General features: G+C 39.4%; 1 protein-coding gene across 6 annotated transcripts in view; it reads left to right on the top strand.

Moving 5' to 3' along the window:
* RANBP17 (RAN binding protein 17) overlaps positions 1-22,362 on the top strand; it is a 159,040-nt gene that overhangs the window by 71,893 nt on the left and 64,785 nt on the right. For all 6 annotated transcript variants that reach the window (XM_054079560.1, XM_054079556.1, XM_054079559.1 and 3 more), the window contains 2 exons: positions 10,617-10,690; positions 18,970-19,050. In XM_054079560.1, coding sequence (XP_053935535.1) covers positions 10,617-10,690; positions 18,970-19,050 — 155 coding nt within the window. The remainder of the gene's footprint in view (positions 1-10,616; positions 10,691-18,969; positions 19,051-22,362) is intronic.

Genomic DNA, 22,362 nt, shown 5'->3' with positions numbered 1-22,362 from the left:
GCTCATCACAAGATAATTGCAAGATTGTAGAAACTCTTGTATGTGTGTTGATTTAAAACCATACTACTCTTGTTACTATTTTAGATTTTGTAAAAACGTGCACAGGAACTGATGATTTAAGTAGTATCGATAGAACATCTTTGAATGATCTCTGAAGTGCGGTCTAGTTTATGCATTTCTTTAATAACCAATTTAATTCTAATCTGCTGAAAAGCAATAACATTTAGAATATTATTTAGGTTTTTATATAATCATCTAAATGTATGTGCTGTCAGAGCTAAAAAATGTGGTTTGCATTATCCCTTAAGACAAGGGTGAGTCAGCACCTGATTGTACGAGTTACTAAATTGCTTCACTTTTGAAGTGTTTCGCTTTCTTTGACTGTAGAGCGGAGCCATATCTGGTATCGTTCTGTTATCTGTCGTGTTAGCATGGATTTGATTATTTTGTTTGCTTAAGAGGTCAGCAAAATGAACCTAAACATTGCTCTGTGTATTATTAAAGACCATTACTCTCAGTCACGCTGTAAAAAGATGTTCGATGAAGGACTGTGCAGAACATGGGTGACGTGGCAGTGCAGGACCAGAGGAGCTGGCTTGGAGGGGCTGCCCAGGAGGGCATCTGGCACAGCTTCTTCGCTAGGAACATGAACCACTGCAGTCTGTGCTGTGTTCACTCTTGATGCGGCTAATTCAGATGTTGGATGAGATGACCTTTAGTATTTTGTTCCCTGTTTTCCCCTCTTAGCCTGACGACAGCCTATGTTTATCCAGGCAGAGCCAGGACAGCTGAGGCTGTGTGTTTTTCCGTGCACGGCTTACGTGTCCCCCTTCCTTTCAGAAGAGCCGAACATCAGGGGCTGAAGTCTGAGACTTCCCACACGTTATTGAGAATTATTGTTGATCAAGATTCTTCACCAATTTTGATTGATTGGTTTCATTAGTTTTGTCAGCTCTTCAATAAATACTCATGTAACTGTAATTCTATTCCCTGCTGTGATCCAGAGTTGGATCTATTTCTGTGTTACCTGTACAGTACATTTGTGTTTGGAATTTCTTAACTTACAGTATATGCTGTCAAATTGTGGCAATATTTATAGTTGCTTGATTTCAACAGAAGCTTGCTTTTGACAACTTGCTTTTCAAAATACCCCTCTCAAGTTCTTTGTATTCATAGGTCAGACAACGTCGTCCCTTTCTACTAAGTTCTTGCTTGATTTCAGTGTCCTGTATTTTAGCTAAAATCCTCGAGTGAAGGTAGGAGTTGTTGAATTTTCAGTGTCTGAGTATTGCTGTTTGGTTTTGTATTTAAATATATCTGTAACACCTCTTAAACCAAGAGGTTTTGTTGTGTGTAAGGGTCCTGTTAAATTCCCTCTCCGCACTTTGCGGTGGTTTCTAGGCATCCCTTTAGGCAAAGGACACTCCTGGTGTGGACACACCAGGCTCTGTGCATTCCTAATTCTGCCCCATGTTAAAATTGCCCTTGTGCTTTGTCCTCACAAGGAGACAGAATAATCTGAATTAGGAGACCATGGGGTTTGCTTTGCTTGTCGTCCTGGCCACTTGCTCTGTTAAACCTCCTTTTTATCTGCTTTAGATAACGAATGGCTTTGTCTTGATGTTTAAAGCGCTGATGACATGTGCACCGTACAAGAAAACACAAACCTTTGGTTACCATAGGGAAGCCTGGGATTAAGGGAGTAGAAAAGTGTCTGGAAACTATCTCCCATCTCATTGTGCATCAAGCAATGCTCACTCAGACTGAAAGATCTGCCCCACAGCATCTCCATTCAGGATGATGGATGGTCATGGTGGTGGTGTGCATGGCGAGGAATTCCGAATCATGCCGCGTCTCTACTAACGTGTCATGGGTTGTTAGCTTAAAATTGAATAGCAGTATGTTAAATGTTTTTATTTATTAGTAGGGAGTTAAGATTTGGTTTCGTGCTCAATTAAAGCACTGCCATTTTGGAACTACTGCAGTGAGAAGTTGTGTGAGCAAAGCAAAACCAAAGCCACGGATGCTATAAAAATAACTGCGAGTGGAGGAAATTAATGTTAGAACTACACATCTTCAATTTAGATGTGTGATGATGACGGAACAATTGAAAAGAATATAATGCTTCATTTAATGATTTATGAGACGATCAAATTGTAAGGAACAAATGTATGACGATCGTTCAGCACATCAGCCTATAAAAAATACAGCACAAAAGTAAAAGACAATGCACCTCAGCACTCTGTGCAGATTGGCTGTGACGGCTTGGGCAGAAGAGAAAATATTTAAGAGCAGTTCAATGAGTTTAATAGATACGTATAGATTTAAAGCATTTCTGGGAGAGAGATACGTGATGAAATAAGATTGCAGGGTTTGGTTTTTTTTTTTTCTTTTAAATCCTTTTTATCAAAAAATGCTTTCCCAAAGCTCTGATATTTAGTTTAATTAGAAATACAAACTCTGATTCTCATAGTATGTGTTGGAGAATTATTGTTGTACGTCACAGTATTATGTTGCAATTATTATTGAAAACCTTATGTAATCTTTAGATTCAGGAGTAAATCAGTGTTATACAATAATTGAAAAATCGATGATCGCTTTTTGCCTGACTGTAGCTTGAAGGGCATAATTAGAAATGCATTTTATTGTAAAAATACTCTTCACATGAACTGTTGAGACCATTTTTTTGTTAAGTTTTATGTTTAATCATGTAAATCTGTAAGAAAGCCTTAAAAAGTTACCCTTTGTTTAATCTCACATGTAGCCCCTGTTTCATACTCGGCTGTCTAATAAAGGGTCAGATTTTATTTATGTGGTTAGATAGAACATAAATACCGACATTTCACACGATGTACCATGTAAATGTAAGCCTCTGTAGTTACAAGTTTTTGTAGCTGGAGAATTGTTTTAAAAGGCATGTAATTTATTAGCTATCAGTAGCTGCTTTATTGCCTTGCCGCGCTGCAGTAATAAATAAAAGAAAGTGAGCTGATTTTACAAATGGCACACAAGGTGCACATTTTGTGAAAAAAAGTCTTTTTTTAAAGAATTGGCATTAAATCCTTTTTTTGTGATGACAAAGAGGCTAAGAGTGCAAACTGTATTTTCTGTTTATCGAAAACAGAGTCTCTTTTTCTCGAGGGCATTTTTTCCTATGATCATCAAGGGATTTCAAAAGCAATAAAGTGTGGAATCATTGTTCGACTTGAACAGTATTAAAACTTAGGTTTTAATTTCAGTGAAGTAATAAGATTTGAACCTGTCTCACATTACAGCACTGTAAGGCATTTAGCAATTGTATTTTAAAGGAGGTTTTTAAAATGCAGCTCACTTGTAAGCTAACCGTCTGTCTAGTAATTAATAGTTTCTCTTCAGCAGAGGCTGTTGTGAATCATACTAAGAAATCTCAGTTTTGTTAATAACAAATTATAGTAATTGTAAGGATGTTAATTCCTAATTAGTTTAAACCTACAATCTTTTTTGCCCCTTTCTGAGATTGATTTTCAAATGAAGACAGAAAAGTAGAGACTGAAGGTTGCAACAAGATTTTCGCCTTAGAATTAAAAAGAAATTATCCATGTTTATCTGTAAATTTCAAGAAACTTTATTGCTTGGTTATGAGCGTGTGGCAGCTCCCTGCTAAGAACTGGTGGAGCATCTAATCTGTAAACATAATTAATACCATTAATGCAATTTCTAGTTCAAACGGTACATTGAAGGGAATTCTGCAGAGTGCTTCTTGCTCCTGTGCTGACCCGATGAGCACCGGGATGCTGGAGCTTCCCCTGCACATCTTTGCACTGATATTTGAGTTTCAAAATGTAAATATTTCCTTGGGTTGGCTGATAAACTGGGGGCTGATGAGAGAACCATAGTCACTGTATGTTGTAGATGAGCACATATCATTTTGGGGGAGGGAAGAGGGAAAGTTTACACCCAGGTGCACGTTCCAAACAGCCATCGGTGTTTAACGCAGCATGGTGAGCTATGACCTTCCACGATGGTTCTGAGCGGTAACTGCCTCCATTAGCCATCAGGTTTGTTTCTTTATTTTAGTAGATGGCCCAGACTGTAAATATTAGAGGATCTAAAATAAATCAACATATTATCCTAAGGATACAAAACGTAAGAGCTATTTGTGGTTAGGAACCTTTGACAGATAGTTTGGATGAGGCAGATGATTGCCCGCCTCTCGTATCTGGCTCCCATTGCTGTGCCTGCAGGCAGTTTAGTGTTATAGTTGTATATTGATGTCAGGGTTACTACTGAGTGGCTAGCAATGACAGATGTCTATAATTACAGGCAATGCTTCCAGTATTTCAGAAGAGCCAGCCGATGTTGAACAATTATCTTATTTCTGGCTTGCCAAAGAGGGTTGTTCGAATTGCTAGTATTAGCTGTGGTGGCTGTAACACCTCCTTGTGCCGTGGGATAAATGTGCAAAAGCACCCACGTGTACAACCCCGATGCAAAACCTTTTTAGAATAGGTGATGCTGGTAAATTTTATGTGCTTACAGCTTGATCCTGAGAGGTACAGAACACCTGCAGCTCTGTCAGTCTGTACAAGGGGATGGTGCGATGCAGAGATTTTAGAACTGGTGTAAGTAGCTGTGATTTTTCTTACTGACTGACCAAACTAATGTGGATGCTTCAGCATTGAGGTTTACTGCACATAAGCACACTGAGTGGGCCACTCATTTAGATACAATTAAGCAGCTGAACAAAATCAAGCTGGGCATTTCTGATAGTTATAGGGGAAAGTGAGAGTGTCGATGACTGCCGCTGAGGTACCTGGAATGCTTCATCTTTGGGAGTTTTATGACTGGCACAGATCTCGTCTTGTAATCTGTGCGATGTTGGTTCATTTCAATGACTGGAGGATTTTAAAGTAGCGTTTTTGCTTCTTGTTAGGCAAAAACCTGACTGCGTGTAAGGTATGTATGTCTGCAGTGCAGTGCGTAGCTCTGATGGAAAGTGCAGCCCAGAACTGTGCTTGGAAAACTAAAGATCTTCGGAATGATGTTCAAAAAGTGATCACTGTTACTAACGTTTCTCAGCTTTCGCTATGATGTTTGTGCTTTAAGCCCTGGAGGGGGAACAAAAGAGTCAGTGGAATTAAAAATCTCCAATTGTGCTTTACGAAAATGAAAACCTAAACAAGACTTCTAGAGCTAAGCACGGTTTTAACAGTAGGCTAATGGAAGACCTCCCAGATAAACAAATTTCTTCTTTTTTTTTTAGTTTTCCTTCTTTTCCCCTTCCCCCCAGAAAATGTGTCTCGTGCCGTATCAGCAGTAAAGCAGTTAGTTCATAGTAGATCTCCCATAGTTAGTTCACCGGAATTTTAGATCTTTCTTTCAAGATTTTCAGAAAACAGAGGTTACAAAAGGAAGAAATAAATAAGTAAATAAAAGCTGAAAGTCCTTCAAATAGAGATCAGTTTCCATTTAGGAAAAGGTGTATTGCTGGCATGGGCGCTCTGCGGAGCAGGAGGCAGGGGGTTCCATCTCTCCTGCACCCCAGACTCCTGTGAATCCTCTTCCTCTGTTGAGCTAGGGGGGAAGGGACTGGGGAAGAGGGCCTGGAAAACTGCCTTTGTGGGAATGGTGAATACCACTTACTAACTCAACTTTTGGTGAGACGGTATCTAACTGGACTAAGAGGGAATCGCACCCATAATGATGTCTCTGAGCCACACAGCCAATTTCCCCTTTCCTCTGTACTCAGGGGCTGTTCTAATACCCTAATTCTTAAATGCTAATTTTAGTGGGGCTGTTTCAACTGAGGATAACTTTAGGGAGTACTTTAGTTAGGCTAGGTTTATAGGTAAGACAGTAGGTGATGTATCATTGACTTCATCAGTGTCGTTCCTCTGGTCACCTAGAAACACACTTGGCAGTGAATGGGAGAGCAACGTACTTCTTCTGTAGCACAAAGCCCAATGTAATTCTTGGAGATCCTGTCTGAAGCTTGCTGAGGCTACTTCTTATGGCCTCTTGTGGAATTGTTTTCCTTTTGGCAGGTAACTAAACCAACAGGCTATCCCATACTCTTGGCTCAATCTCTGAGCTAAGTGTGTTGGCGTCTCACCTATTTAATCCAGGTGGTCAGGAAGGTTTTATGAGTGGCCAGGGCTTTCCTCTGTTAGGGCGAGGATAGAAAAGCCAAGGCTTTTTAAGCCCTTAGTTAGGTTCGGAGGTAAAGGTGAATGATCTGGCACTGTGATCCACTCATCGTGGGGTGTGGTACAGGTTTTCAGAGCTGTCTGTGGGCTTAGGAAGCTAAATGTCTCCTGCGTTCTAATGGAGCTTTTAAGTGCTAAAACTTCAAAATAGAATTATAGAATGGTTTGGGTTGGAAAGGACCTTAAGGATCATCCAGTTCCGACCCCCTGCCATGGGCAGGGACACCTCCCAATAGATCAGTCTGCTCAACACAGAAAACTGAACTGCTGCATAAGGCACACACCGGAACGGGAAGGAAACCCATTTTCCAGCCATTTTTACTCCAGACTTCACAGCCTTCCCTGCAGTGGAAGTAACTAATTGTTGGGACACTCACCACTGAGAAGGAAACTTGTGATTAGCATGGAGGTTTAGTGGGCAGTGTCCAGGGGTATTAGTGGAAGGTGGGCTCGCAGCTTCAGAGATCTGCCATAGCCACCCCTGCCTTGCCCCGTTCCCAAAGGGACAGGGAGGAAGGAGGTGCTCCCACGGGCAGCTCCAGGCTCAGCTGTAGCATCTGTCCTCGGCTTCTGCCAGGTTGGGGTAAATGTGGTTGAGGACTGGTTTTGCCCTCAGTGTTCATGACAAAATACTTTAATGTTACAGTGATAGTTCTCTGCAGCAAGGCCTGGAGAGCTTCAAGGAAGTGATAATATCTTCAGCATTTACACTGTGCCTACGGGTAATAACTTTACTGTAATTTTCTGAAGATTCATTATCCAAAATCTTAATTCATTATAATAGCCCTTATGAAACATATAGAAACCAACATTTTCTTGTGTTTTCTTATTTGCACAGTGTGAGAGATTCATTGCTCTGTTTTAATTTGTTTCATGGGGTGCGTTTGAGTACATTCCATACAGTGCTGTTATTGAATTTCTGTGACTGTCATTATATAGCCATACAACCTTTAGGAACTCATATTCCGAGCTTCCCAGTTCTGTAATCTGCTTCACATTTAAGAATTGACATAATTAGCTTCTTCAGAGTTATAATGATAGTACCAAAAAGAGACAACCTCAGAAGACAAAGCAAAGTTAAACGTATCTAGGGCCAAAGAGTAGAGAAGACAGGGAAATGAAGTTTCAGTGTGATGACTGAATTATTTCTCCATTTTCTTGAACATTATTTACATACAAGTGCTTTGCTTTATAAAACATTGCTTCCACAATTTTATTTTCCCATCTTTTGAAGTGCAGCCGGTACGGTTCAAGTAGTTGGGAAGCAGACACTTCTGTAATGTGAACCGCAGATAAATCTGCTAGATGACAAAAAATTCCCTGACACCAGATCCTGTGGCCTTCCTTAGACGTCCTCATTTCACCGAGGTGGCTATAATGGTACAAACAGGGCAGAAGAAAAGAATCTCTGCATCCTTTCCCTTCATGCTTGCTTTAATACATTTAAAATTGTTATTGATTGCTGTTGGGTGTGTTTTGTTGGTCTCTACTTTCTCTTGGCTGCCGTGACTGCTGTTGTCACCTGTGAATGCAGCATTGGCACTTGGGTGTTGGTTGCGTGGTGGCATCAGCCTGAGGTTGCTTTCAACATGGACAGGTACCTGGGAAGCTTGTTGGACATTGTAGCCTGATGCTAGCACTTCGGTGGACTTTTTGCTGGCATTCATAACTGTTGTAAGAAGGAGATGGTGGTGATGGCGTATTTTGCTATTTAAGCTTGCACGTTTGGTGATACCATGGCACGATCGCATAGCATTGTGTGTTGAGACAGGATTTGCTTTGGAAGTTATAAATCTGGCAGTTGTAAGGATTTGGGAATGATGGTGTAAAGGTTTTTCAGATAAAGCCGGTGTTTGCTACTGTCAATTAGTTATTATGCTCCTTACTTGAACTGTCTGCAGGGAATGAAAAACATAAGCCTTAGGGTTTTCCCTGCTGGAAGATGAAGGGGAGATCTCTAAGAGAGGAGACCCAGTGGGAGGGTGGCTGTGCCAGTGCCGTAGCCCCTCCAGGGCCCTTCACCTTCATGGCTCCATGACGCTCCAAGCTGAAGATGAGATCACTACCGCATGTGATTCCACACCCTTTTCTGACCACTCTCAGCAGTATTTTTCCCTGCTGTTTAAACACGTAGCACGGTCTTTGTTGTTGAAATGTATTTTATTATGATACATCCAAAATGCCTTATCATTAATTTTTTATGGTGCTCAAAAATCTAAGGGCGTTCCATTGTTGTCATTGGTGGTTGTTTGCTTTTCTATTTTTACATTCTAAGAGTGCGTGTTGGGTTTGGAAATTACTTTGAAGAAGGTGTTTAAAATATCACATTTATTTGAGCTTACACTTTGTCACATTAGGGAAGGTAGTAGTTTTTATTACAAGCACTGTATTCACGCTGGCTTGAAATGACCCTGTCACATGTGAAAACAAATCAGATTGTTGCTGTTAATGAGCTTTTCAATTTACTATTCAGTGGATCAGATAAGTGGATTTAAGAGGTAATGATCCTGCTTAGCACTCAGGCTTGGCTGTCAGATCCTGGTAGTGGTGGCAAATCCCCAGGGACAAAAGCGTTGACACACTTCTTGATGGGATAATGGGAATCAAAGCTAATGGATGATAAAAGGAGTAGTAAGAGTTACAAGGATAATTGTGGATTAAAGCACTGCTCTTTGTCAACACTGACTGCTGTTTTAGTATTTTATTTGTTAAACTCTGATGTGGAGAGCCCTGGTTTGACAGCAGAGACGATGCTGTTGCTCCGCTGCTTCCAGGGCTCTCCCGCACCAGGGAAGGATCTGAGCGTAGATGGATGTTTGCTGATATCTTTACATCCCCTGCTGTCCCTTTTTCTCCTTTCCTCTTATCAAGCACAGTTCTTACATTTGGCTAAAATTGCAGCTGCAATAGCATTTCAGCAGTGCACTGTTTACAGAGGTGATTTGGTTAGAAGAATTTATATTTATGCTTATATTTATGCTTCTGCTTATATTATTTTAGCTATATTTATATACTGTAAGTGTTAACTTCACATTTGCAGTGTGAACATAATATTTTTCAAAGTTTGAAAGATCGTATATTACATTTTTTTTCATATCTTGGCTATCCTTTCGCTACCGGGTTTGTCACAATGAATTAAATTCATACAAATCTAAAAAGATATGTTAGTTTACAAGCTAAGTTATCCAGGATCTTGGTGCAATTGCTGGTGCATGTTTATTTACTCGTGCCTTTATTGTGCTCCGATTTAATATTTAAATCCTCGGGACATGAAAACAAGTTGTTTAATTGACTTCCTCAGAGGCAGAATCTTGCTGTCTTCAAGCAAAGATTGCATCATTATCAAAAGGTGAAGTTGGTGCGAGGGAGTTTGAGGACAGTGAGAGAAGTGCTGAGTTCCCCGAGGTTGGATGACACTTGTGCGGGAGATGGGATGTCAAAGCAGAGGACTGACAGCTAGATGGCACCAGGTCTTCGCCGCTGGGCAGCTGCTCACAGCAGACCTTGGTGGTGCCTGACTTCATCGCCTCAAATGGAAGAACTACACATAACCCATAATATTCGGTTTAGTGTCACGAAAGGTTAAAATGACTGAATCGAAGCGTACGGACCGACTGAGCTGCTTTTAGCCCAGTCATAACCAAATAGCGGAGTTGCTTGAGCACAGGGTAGAGTGCGTTGACAGGGGGTGGGTCATTTTGCAGGGCATGTCTCCCCACTGTTTCTGAAGTCAAGCTAATCCAACAAAATGTTAAGACTACTAAAATAACCAAAAAATTCTACGAGGATTACACGGTAAAGAAAAAGTATACTTGATGTGTCCTGTGCCTTTGTTTCTGCATTGTTACGGCAGTTTGATCGGATAGGCAGGATGCTGGGAAAACTTGGCAGGTAATGTCTGTCTTGTATCTGAAACGAGAGCGAAAAGCACACAGCTACAAGTTACTTGGCTGCCAAAGCCTTTCTTCTCCCTTTGAGAACAGAAAGCTGAATGTCTAGAGTACCTAATCAACCAGTTTTTATGACTGGTAGTGCAAGAACTTGCAAATGCAAGCAAAAGGAGTGTTAAATCGCATCCCACAGACAAACAGAAGAATGTTTTCTCCATGTTTTCACCATTTTTTATATTAGAAGAGGGTTTTTTTAATAAATGCTGTATTGTTTTGTGGTCAACAAAGTGTGTTTAATGTGAAAAATTTACATCTCCTTTGTGGGAAGAAATGTATGCAGGGGCAGGTAGAAGCCTATCAGAAAATGCCATCGGAGAGTGCATAAGGCATCTCTTCCATGTGCTTCAGCTGCGTTGGATAGATGGGCATTTGTGCTTGGACTCTTCTCATGCAAAAGCAGAATAGAGGAGGTTTTAAACTAAGTAAAAACGCTGGTACTTGTAAATGTCTGTAATATTTATGTCTGTAATATTATTTGCAGGTGTATGCCCGAATGTCAGAAGTCTTGGGAGTAGCAGATGACAACCACGTTCTGGAAACATTTATGACAAAAATGTGAGTTTGTGCTTGGGTTCCAGGCTGTATGTATTTTGTTTTGTCTTCAGTGTTTACATAAAATCCGAGTTATATTTTGTCGTTGTTTGCTCTTTGCTAGAAAAATGTCATCCATAAATTGTAGATATTTGAGGTAAGGGGTAGCCATTTTCAGAAGCACCTGTATCTTGTTTTCTGAAGGTACTGTAGGCCCTAAATAAATGCTTGCAGCTAGATATGACCTCACGATGCCTGCATCACTTCTGGAAGTGGCTTATGGGAGAAGAGAGCTGAGATTTCATAGCCTCTTGTTCAGTGACAGCCTGGCGTAAGCAGTCCCCACGCTTCCCCACTTCTTGTTCCTGGCACCCTCAGATGTCAGTGGAATTGCCTGTAAAGCTTCATGGTAATTTATAGTAGGGAACTGACCATGTAAAACTGATCTGTCTTTGTTTGGGGGAAGCTCTTCTGGATTGCTTTTTGGCAAGATCTGGCAAAATTTGCTTCCTTAAAAGTATAGATTCATGGAGGAGTATTTTAAGGACTTGTGCTGAAGGAGATAAGGGACGTTATTATCAGCTGTCTTCTCATCCATGGCATTTGGCAGAAAGCGAATGAGTTATTCTGGTGGATAAGCATTGTAATACTTTCTCCTAAGAATAATCCTGCCTTTTTCTCCTGCTCCTGCTGCAGCCGCTTTCTTTGGGTGCCAGCAAAACTACCAGGATTTTGTCTTTTACTACTTATGTCTTTCATGAGATTTGGTACTTTCTCCTGCCTCAAAAAGAGTTTCATCCAAAATCATTTTTGCTCTTAAAGCAAAACAAAATGGTCCCTCTGAAAAAACCATGGATAGCCACTAAAAAACTCTGGGAGTCCTCAGGAGACAATGAGTTCTGTGTGTGCCTGGAGAAAGAGAAGCCAAGTACGTTACACTTTATTCTACGGTCAGGAAGACGCTGCATCCTGTCATATACTTGATTTCTTCTAGATCTGACTCATAAGACCTTTAAATATTTGCAGTAGACTCTGACTCTGAACATCTCTACTGATGTTGCCGGGTTAGTCATGACTTGTTTAGGTGGTATTAAACACGGCTTGTCTTCTGCTACTGTGCCTACCGACCTTGAGAAACTAGCAATTAGGACAAGGTCATTTACTAATATGACTAATGCTTTGCTTCCTCAAAACCAGAAGCCAAGTGTTACATCTTGCCTTAGGATAACAACAGTACCCATCAAACCTCGATGTTGGGTTAGGATTTGAGGACAGGAGGTCCATGAATGGAAAAATTGATGGATGCTTACTGTAGAGCTGCTGGGAGCATCCCGTGCGTGGTGCTTAGACAGCTAGGTTTCATTTTCTGGTTTCAAACTGCAGTGAAACTGGAATGACTGAGGTAAAAGGAGGGTAGAGCACTGTTGTTTGGAGACCAGATGCATCAGTTTGCTTCTGTTTTTCTACTTGTTGCCACCTTTGAGAGTAAATCTCTATTTCTTTTGCCAATTGAGGAAATAACAGTATGTCTTGTAATGAGTTGTGTGGTAAGTACTACATGTGCCTGGATTGGATAGGGCTGTAAATTAAGAAAAAAACATAGAGTTTTAATGCTACATGGAAATTTTGAAAGAAAACTAGGTACATAAAAAGCAAAAATCAGTGCTGCTTTTTAGATTGCACACTCTATATTTTTTTTTTCTCTTTCTTTGTTGTCTTAATGTATTTTACTAAAAATATGAATAGTTCATTGATTGGATCGCAGATCAATTTAATTTTACAGAAGGGATGCTACAGCTTGAAGTGGACAATTCAGTCCACAGCTATAGGAGTTAGCTGTGAAAACTACTATATAAACACATTCATGTTTGGGCCAATTAAATTAAATGAGCTTCTCCAAAGTGTTAGCATGCTGAGTGGAAAATCTGGGTGTGAAACCATGACATACTGGTACCTAGTCCAAAAACTAGGGGCTGATGGGACTCTCCAGACTGGCAGCATTTCTGGTGCTCTGTTATGGAGAGTAATCCTAGCACCTTCGTAACAGCAGTGGGCAGGATACATGACTATGAGATGTCTTTCTACTGTGGATGCAGTCAGTATTTTTAGCCACATCATTATTTTAGGAAGCCATTAGTCAACTGTTCTGTCTTACCTTGCAGATCCATTTTTTTTCTCTTGAAGTAGGTGAGATTTGCTATATATATGATCTCTTAACATGAGGCTAAGGGAAATGCTCAGGAATTTTTAGTGTGCATTTTCTCATTAAAGTGATGATATTCTCATATAGTGACTGCACACAGATGTTTGAGATGATATAGTTTCCGTTTTGCTAATGCCAACCTCTAGGTGCAGTAGAGGGGTTATGCTTGATAGAATGTTGTTGCCTGGCTAATGGCAACCGGTCTTTCAAATAAGAAAGTACCTTATCTTAATCTGCTATTAGCACTGTGGGGTGATCAAAAGACGTCAGGTTATTTCCTTCCATTTTGCCATTAAAGAACTCGATGAAGGATGCATGCAGGAAGCATTTTATAGTCGGTGCGAGGAGTAAACGTAGCAATTGAATTTATGATAATCAAACAAGTTGTAGTCTACCAGGACATAGTAACCATTTTTTTTTATTCTGCCATTCAAGACTTAATCGCTTTTTGTGATGATTTATTGGTTGGCATATGGAGTTTCTGGTTTCCCAAAGTCCGATGTGAGCTCAGTAATGTTTAGATGGATAAATGGCATTTTTCTTTGATTTCTTGAGATTTTTGAACACCATTTCTCTGGAGCTGTCTTTTTCCAGCGTTCTCTGTTTTCAGTTGTTCACTTTCACGTGGGTAGTTTTAATCTGTTCTTTTGAATTCATTAGTAGCAGCCTTGCAGTGGAAGATTGGCGATCAAAATCGGCGAGTTCTTTCATTAAGACAAAACTATTTGAAATGCTTGTGTCATAGCTGCTGGTTGCTGCATCAGCTACTGTTCAGTTTCTGGATTAAAGACTGTATGAACGGATATTCTTCAAAGTACAGAGATATTTTGACATTTGTCAATGTAATAGGTGTCCTTTAGACCTTCTGACTGTGGTTTAAAGTGCTACTGTCACATCAGATCTCAGACCCCTTATCACCTTTTCATTGGAAGTTAATGAATGTGCCTTTTACTGAATTACTGTTAAACCCTTTCTGAGGGGATGGAGTTTTATGTAGTCAGAGCATCCATTAATGGCTGTACTTCCATCACAGTCTTATCAGGTATTTTATAGGATAGTTCTTTTAGCATCCACTGTCTTTGCTTGCTTTGGAAGGGGAAAGGCCGACTGAAAAAATACTTAACCTCAAACAAAATGTTTCTAATATGCCAGGTTTCTTGTCTTGTCAGATGCGTTCAGCATCATAGCAACGGGTTCAAGGAGGGATATGCGAGTGTGAAGATATGCAATGGGGAGCAACGCGACTTTGAAGGAGCTGTGAGAGTTTCAGTAGACGACAAGATTCTGGAGAGGGGCTCTGCCTTAAGGTCCCAGCCTGTCTCCTTAGATTTTCTTCTTCTTAGCCTGTTACCCTGAGGGACTGGTTTTCAAAGGCACAGACTATGCCTCCATTTTCTTTGTCTTTGTTGCTCCTGCTTCCTCCCAAAACAGTGCTCTCACACATTCTTATGCCTCTTGGCCCACTGGAAAGTGGATCGTGGCCAGCACTCTTAAGGCAAGGAATGAGGCACTGTACCCAAAACCTTTCCTTCCACTTGTCATGCCTTTGAACAGGAGCCAGCTACCTGCCTTGATCCTTCCTTGTACAGGTAAGGGGCGAGGAAGTATTTAGACCAGAGCAGTTTTAGTTCCATCTGCTCCTCGAGCCTGTCCTGGGCATTTGGCCAAAAGTATCTTGTATTTATTTCGGCTGCAAGCACCTTGCCTTTTCTTCACTTATTCTTTGTGAGCCTCTTCTGGTTCCTTTCAATTATTATCAAATTCAGGAGGAAGTAATTTATCATGAGATAGGTTTACAAAACATTTGCCCAAATATTTAGTATTTTTAGTCATGATAAAATAACTGAAACATGAATGAAAGATGCGTATCCAGGCATTGCTTTTGGATGGGTTTTTCCTTCTTTTTTTCCCACTGCTCTAATGATTTTACTATGGTGGATGCACATATCACACTTATAAATAGAGAGATTTTTCATGTGACGATGTTGAAGTAATACAGAGGTATCAAAAGTCTGGGTCTCTGAATGTCTTTTTGAACACTCACACTGATATGACTCCATGAATCATAGCAAACTAAAATTTAGCACTTTTATTCACAACAGAGTGTGCATTTTTGTAATACTCACCTTTGTCCAGCTCTAATGAAATGTATCTATCCAATCACTGTTATTGAGCCACGCGGAGATTTCATGGTGAATGGCGATAGTCTACAAAAAAATAATTAAAAAATGACTGCACAGAGCTTTCTTGCCAACCTATTGTTATCTTCGTTATTACTGAAACTCAAGTACCATGTAGGAAAGAGATTTTCAAAGTCTCTTCAGGGAATTTGGATGCCCATTTTTCTTGCACTTTAATGGAAATTGGATAGCAGAGACCTTAAGCAACTTTGAAAGTTTTGTTTCAAATGTATGATTTTTTTTTTTTAATCTTTCATTTTTACAATGGAAGTATATTTGTGATATCCTTAACTTGAGACCAAGACCATTCCTAAATATACATGGTCCGTAAACAAACCACCACACCCAAACCTGCTGATTTGTGGCACGTGTCATCTCTTCTGGCTGGTACCAGCCAATCTTCTGTGACTGCCACATCTCCTGCGCCTGTGAGGCACAGTAACCTGTGCGTGTGCAGGTGGTACAGCATTCCTGGCATTCTGCAGCTTAACGTTGTTGGAAAACTGGAAAGCTTCTTTGGTGCAGCTTTTAGAAACTAAGGTTTTATTCTTGTCTTCTTATTAAAGGCAAACTAAAAGCAATTATTTGAAAGCACACCGGATTCTTAATGCAGTTTCATTTAAACGTTCAAAATTCTCGTAGCCTTTCAGTATGGATCAGTCGTACTGTTGCTGTTTTATGTGTGTGTATTTTTTCAATACTGATATTGTTACCAAAATTGAAAGTATTCTGCCATTTAAAAGCACATGCCTTTAAAACATGCTCAGCGCTCATCTACTATAGGTGCTTCGGTGAATCTGGCTTCGACGTAGCTTTTGGTGAAGTTCTTGCGTTCCATGACTCATCTGAAACTTTATCATTGGTCCATTCATCTCTATTTCATTTAGCTCGTATTTTAAATCAATAAGCCACTTGAGAGTGAAAGAGGCAAGGACACTAGAACTTGGATTTAAATGCTGTCTTGCCATGATTTCTCCGAGAACTGTAAATGTTTCTCTTCTTTCATTCCTTGGCTTCTCTTCCTTACGTAGTGGAAAGCTGCATTTTATATTGTGAGTTTCCTTTCTAGATCTTTACAAATTTTCTTAGATACTTGTAAGGTTTTGTAGATGTTTCTTAAAATATTACATTTTCTATCTCTTTCATCTTGCCTGATATTGATAAGGCAGAAACAGGAATGGGAATTGCTACAATTGTAATTGAAATTTTTCAACCTCTATTCACTCTTAAGTACTTTCTAGCTCTTATATTATTAGTCCATCTTTCAGTGTCCAAATACAACCATGAACCAAACGAATAGATGTATTCAGAAGTACCCTGAAAGTCGGATGGGGAGCCTTCCTTATATAGTTCTAATTCTCTCTTCAACCTGTCACTGTGACATATTATTCTTTAACTGTCTTACATCTGGCTACTGAAGGACAAAGATTTTGTTCTTTTGCAAAACGGCTGTTTTATGATTTGATATTGATGTCAAATCTGGGTAGTCCAAATTCATTTTTATTGCTTTGTATGGTATATAGTTGTTAAGGATTTAGTGCAACTATAAACATCGCCAGAACTCCCTATAGTAGAGATAAACTGAATTATGGACTTGCTGGAATGGGCTATTTCTTTAAGGCAATCTGAACCTCTGTAGCTCTTCGTAGAGGTTTTATAAAGTAAATCAATGTTTGTTTGTAAATCTAAATTGAGGAATACTGCTTTGGTAATTGCACTGTTATTTGCCTTTTCCTGAGCAAATAATACTGAACAGTTAAATGCTTTAAACTGTATTCTTGAGTTTATAATTTCCTGACTAAGAGATTAGTTTATGCGGTGCAGTACATTGCTTAGCGTGTGAATATGTAGAAGCAATAATTTAAGACCTTTCACATCTCTTTTTCAAGTTCTCAATTCTCCAAACTGAAATCCTGTTGCCTCGCAGTACAAGTACCTGGTACCAATTATGTAGAATCGTAGAATAGTTTGGGTTGGAAGGGACCTCAAAGCCCATCCAGTTCCAACCCCCCTGCCATGGGCAGGGACACCTCCCACTGGCTCAGGCTGCCCAAGGCCCATCCAACCTGGCCTGGAACCCCTCCAGGGATGGGGCAGCCACAGCTTCCCTGGGCAGCCTGGGCCAGGGCCTCACCACCCTCATGGTGAAGAAGTTCTTCCTTACGTCTGTCTCTTACATTGTGGTGTTTTGTCAATAAATCTGACAGCTTGAAGTCCGAATCATTGTGGTTTTTCTACAGACAAGGAAACTGAGGTGTACAAGTCTGAAATGACTCATTCTTGATCACCAGGCAGTTTGAGATGCACCCTAGCAGTTGAGTATCATGATCAGGAATAGGTGCAGGGCTTCTGAGCCAGGAAGTTTTATTTGAGCGGGCTATGTCTCAAAAGGCTGTGGTGGCCTGGTTTTATTTCTCCAGATGAATCCAGTGCCAGAAACTCTGCTGTGCGTCTCACGTAGTGTCATCTCCCTGTCTGGAGGGAAGGGACATTCCGCTTTCTTTGGGATTTTTGAGCAATTGAGGGTGATGGTGGATGTCCCGGCAGGGCAGGGCACGGCACGATACTTGCCATCAAAAAAGGGATCTAAGAGGAAGCAACTTATTCTAGAATGATCAACCCCACCTGGGTTCTCAAAGGAGTACTAGAAAAAGTTGTGAATAGTTTGTGTGTAATTAAGTGATAAATGTATTTGAGCTACATAGGGGGAAGTTAATATCATCTTGGACTCACTGGCTAGAGTTTACAACAGAAACAGCAAGTATCAGCCGTTTCAATTTCAGTAAGATTGTTAGCAGTAACCTGTATGACATTCCAGTAGGAAAGTTTGGAAAAGACTGACTACTGGATCAGTGACTCTTAACTTACAGCTGTAGCCCTCCTTAGTTGAGAAAAATGCTATTGCTCCACTTCACTGCCTTCAGTTTACCCCTTCCATTTGAATGCTACTGCTGACTCTTCACCTTGTAGTAAATCTACTAGGTGAACACAGCAAACTGTGTCCCAAGTCTTTGCACTGGCCTGCACACAGTACAGAAGAAGCCGTAGAGGAGCTCTGTGCTCCATGTCTCAAGCTGAACCTACGGAAGGTGGTAGAACAGTTCACCATAGAACCAAGAAATGGTTTGTGTTGAAAGGGACCTTAAAGATCGTTGCCTGGCGTTAGCCGCCTGGTATCAGTGGAAGGCTAACTGTAAGAGTTTGCTGTCAAAGTTGGGAAACTGTTTCATGTGGTGCTCCCCAAGGACTGATAATAGGTCTAATGGTGTCCTATATCATAATTTGTGCGCTGGTTTGTTAATGAAAGTATGCTTCCTAAATGCCTGTGTCTGAGAGGGGTTGCAGTTGGGGAAATGCAGTATCCTGATGGATCTTGACTTTGGTTAAGTGTTTGGTGTAGGGAAGAGGAAAAATAGGGATTAGTACAAGAGCTGCAAGGGGGAGTTTTGCTGGGATGTGGGTTTATCTGTAGCTCTTAGAATTGGCCCTTAGTTTTTCCATACCACATCTCTTCTCTGGAAATTTTCCTATGGAATTTGTAATGGTTTGGTTTTATCTTGTGAAGAATTGGGCAGATGAATACTACAGAAGTTAAGTGGACAGATACTGTGTTGAAAAGTGGGGTAGATAGAAGTAGGGGTAAGCTTCAGATAATTCACTTCATCATGACAGATGATAGGGGTATTTCTAAATGAATATATTTGTTACAGTAGTATAAAAATGTTTTAATGCCTTATTCAGGAAGAAGATATGATGTGGTTTTATAGCATTTATGTCTCGTAAATGGAAAATCCTAAGACATATCACAGAAATACATTCATAGTATAATGCACTACTACTCTGAGCTTTTGCAGTGCATTTCTCATAAAGGAAAATGCGTCATAAAATCTCACTCTTGTGTTTTGCTTTGTTTATTCTAGTGTTACGAATCTTAAATACTGGGGAAGATGTGAGCCTGTGATTTCCAGGACTCTTCAGTTTCTAAATGACCTTTCTGTTGGATATCCTTTTTATTGTATACGACATAACATATTATTTGAAAATAATAAGGTAAAGGTCGGTATGAGACTTCTGTTGTTTCAAGTGCTGCTTTATAAAACCAATTAGGACATTAATATATATTCATTTTGGTTTATCATTTTCTGTGCATTGTTTTCAGAATGTGTGCTTATTTCTCCCACTCTTTATCAACAAAAGAGAAGTCATGTGACTAGTTGCTTGTGGCCATCTATCGCCTTCCTTAATCTTCTTCAAGTCAATGCCATTGGCGAGTTCAGCAATATTGAGCAATATTGGGGGTTGGAACTAGATGATCTTTAAGGTCCCTTCCAACCCAAACTATTCTGTGATTCTGTGATTGAGAACAGGATCGATTCTGGTAGCAGTTGAGAGCAGGATCCATTCTGCTTTGAGGATTGGTCAATGAAGATATCAACGCATGGGTTAGATTTTAAACACAAGCCTCGTCACGTGTTTTATTATTGCATGATTCGAAGTTCCTCACTATGTCAGTGTCAACATCACTACTGATAAAGCAGCCATGACTTTGCATTTAGATTTTTGTCTAGACTCAAGTATTTTTGTGGACTCCTTGCCTGAGTCATGGATGCTAACTTGCTGTCTGTTGCAAACCTTTTGCATCCTGTTCTAATATTCTCTTACTTGTCATAATTTGAAGAAGAATGGTTGCTTTTTGAATTTTCAGAAGATGGTTTAACAAAAAAGTAGTAACTATTTTTGATGTGACACAGTATTTAAAGGTATACAAATAATAAAGCACCAGAACTCATGAAAAAAAAGTTCAATATTGAAATCTTTCGCTATTGTAAAATAAAAACAACTTTTCAGTAATTTTTCTAGAGAAGGTTGTTATGTGCAGGCGGAGGGGAAGGCAGCTGGAATATGACAATTGGCATCATTTTATTTTTCAACAGAACTCTTTACCGTATGAGAATTTTAATATATTTCCTTGGGTTGAAAGATGAGTGTGGATTTCCACATTCCATAAGTGAATTTTGTTTAATGAAAATCATACAATGTGTACTTCTGTATGTTTACTTGAAATACCATTAAGCAGCTAACTTGATATTTTAAATACGCATGCACTGATGTTCTCGTGGCATCACAGAAACAGGACTGGAAAGGACTTGAAAATGAAGCATTACTTGGGAACTTCACAAAAACAGAATGGGGGACATTTATTTCATTAATAAGATTTATGAGGAGACTAATGAGCTCTCTTCTATTTTATACCATGTACTTGTTGCTTCAGTGGGGTTCAGAACACTTACAAAATAACCAAGAAATTTAACACGGTGCACCTAATGAAGTGCTTGCTTATTTAGGTATGTATGTATGAAATAATCAGCCTCCTATCACTGCTATAGCCAACGAGCATCTCACATTTCCTATTGTGTTGTGGAGGCTTTCAAAGGCGTGTGTTCACGTGGTAGCTTTCCAAAAGGGTCAGCATCAACTGCTGGTGCAAACAATACTTTTCCAAGGCTGAAATGTCTAAGATAGTTTTAGTTTTCAATTCAGTCAAATCATAATTGCAGTAAGTGAGTTCTTGCTCATGAAATGGGTATAATAATATCGGAAAAAGATGAAAAAGTACATATTTGATAACGTAAGTTCTCCTGAAGAGTAGAATTGTGATGAAATTGGTTTTCTTTACCTTTGCAGAAGCTCGCTGACTGTTGCAAGAGCAGTTTCAGAGCCTTGTTCACATTCAGGACATAAACCAGCACTCTTCTCATACATGTACATCCCAAGCATTGATGTGGAATGTTTAAAGACTTGGAGACTAACTAAAAACATAAATACCAAGAATTGATTCAATTAGACTTCAATGGAAACACTTCAAACTCTGGGAACAGCAGCATTTCTGTATCGATGGGTGGGGTTGTGCAAAGGCAGCTTTAATGCTGGTTCGCTTCCCCATGATGTTGTATTAGTTAAGTTTAAAATTGTGTTCCCTGGCAAGCCATAAAAGATTTCAGAAGTATTAGACACCCACTTTTGTGCTGGAATTTAATATGCAACTTTTTATTGGAAAATAATCGTCCTTGTCTGGCAAAATCCACCATGCAATATTTCTGTTAGTAGGCATAATGCAATAAAGACAGGGAGGGCTATTTATCACTACAAATTTTGAGGATTTCAGGATTCTTTTTATTATTTTAATATATTTCTTTGGTATTAAATCAGAAAAATGATAAATTACACCTGTCGAGGCTGTTTTTCCTTTTTCCCAGAAAATGATGTACAACCCAATTTCACTGGTCATTTTGGCTTTTAAAGATATGTATTTTTTTCCTATAAAAAACTCTGCTGATAGTTTTTTTTTTAATAATAATACTGAAGTACTTTTTATTTCAAACATATGAAGTAGTTTATAACTACTTCCTGGCATTGCAAACTTTGGCCTTTTCACATTATATTAGAATTTTTTTAAAAAGCATTAAGTATATATTGCTTTGAAAGAAATAGTGCATTGCTAAGATGCTAGATCCAGTGGATCAATTTTCAGTATTTCATATAGATGAAATTGTGGCTAGCCTGAAAGGTTAAAATAATAATTTATTTAATTTCAGTATTTTCCTGTACGTCAATCAGCTTCTACACAGTCTTAGAAATCGGTGGTTTTCTCTTTTTATATGTATTATCCTTTTTCTAAAGGGTAATCTAGAATTAAAAGTGAACCATAATTCCAACAACTGTCCTATATAACAGGGTGGGGGGGAGAAGGAAAACCATAAGACAGTATTAGCAACAAAGACAACAAATGACTGGAGCCGATGTCATGGTTTACATTACTTTCACAATTATTCCAGGTTTGCATATTTCGAAATGTATTAGCCCAATTTGATTTCAAAGCTCAGTTATTTGAATTATAAATCATTATGTCCCTCCTAGCTGATCAGTGGTGAAATCTCTTTGAATTCATTTACATAATGGAATATGTTAGTCATTCCTTTATGTCTTTGAAGCCACAGTGCTCCCGCATGCGCGTTCAATTCTTCCTAATAATTAACATTTCCGCTGTATATTTTTGGTAGCAAAATAACTACAGTTTCCTTGTTATTTGTACAATAACGTGGGGTAAAATATTTATGGTGTCTCAAAAATTCTTTATCCATGTCTTTGTTCTGAGACACTCTCCCTTCCAGTGGGGGGAACCAACTGTGTAGCTTTGCAATATGAAACCAGGTAATGCTATGTCAGCTGTTATAGATTGACAGAGGAACAGCATCCTAAAACTAGATTAGGAGATTTTCCAGTAGCAGCTATAAAACCCATTCTTACACTTT

This window comes from Cuculus canorus, chromosome 14, assembly GCF_017976375.1.
Source record: "Cuculus canorus isolate bCucCan1 chromosome 14, bCucCan1.pri, whole genome shotgun sequence".
Lineage (NCBI taxonomy): Eukaryota > Metazoa > Chordata > Aves > Cuculiformes > Cuculidae > Cuculus > Cuculus canorus.
The sequence above is the reverse complement of the archived record's forward strand: the minus strand, read 5'-3'. Positions and strand labels throughout refer to the sequence as shown.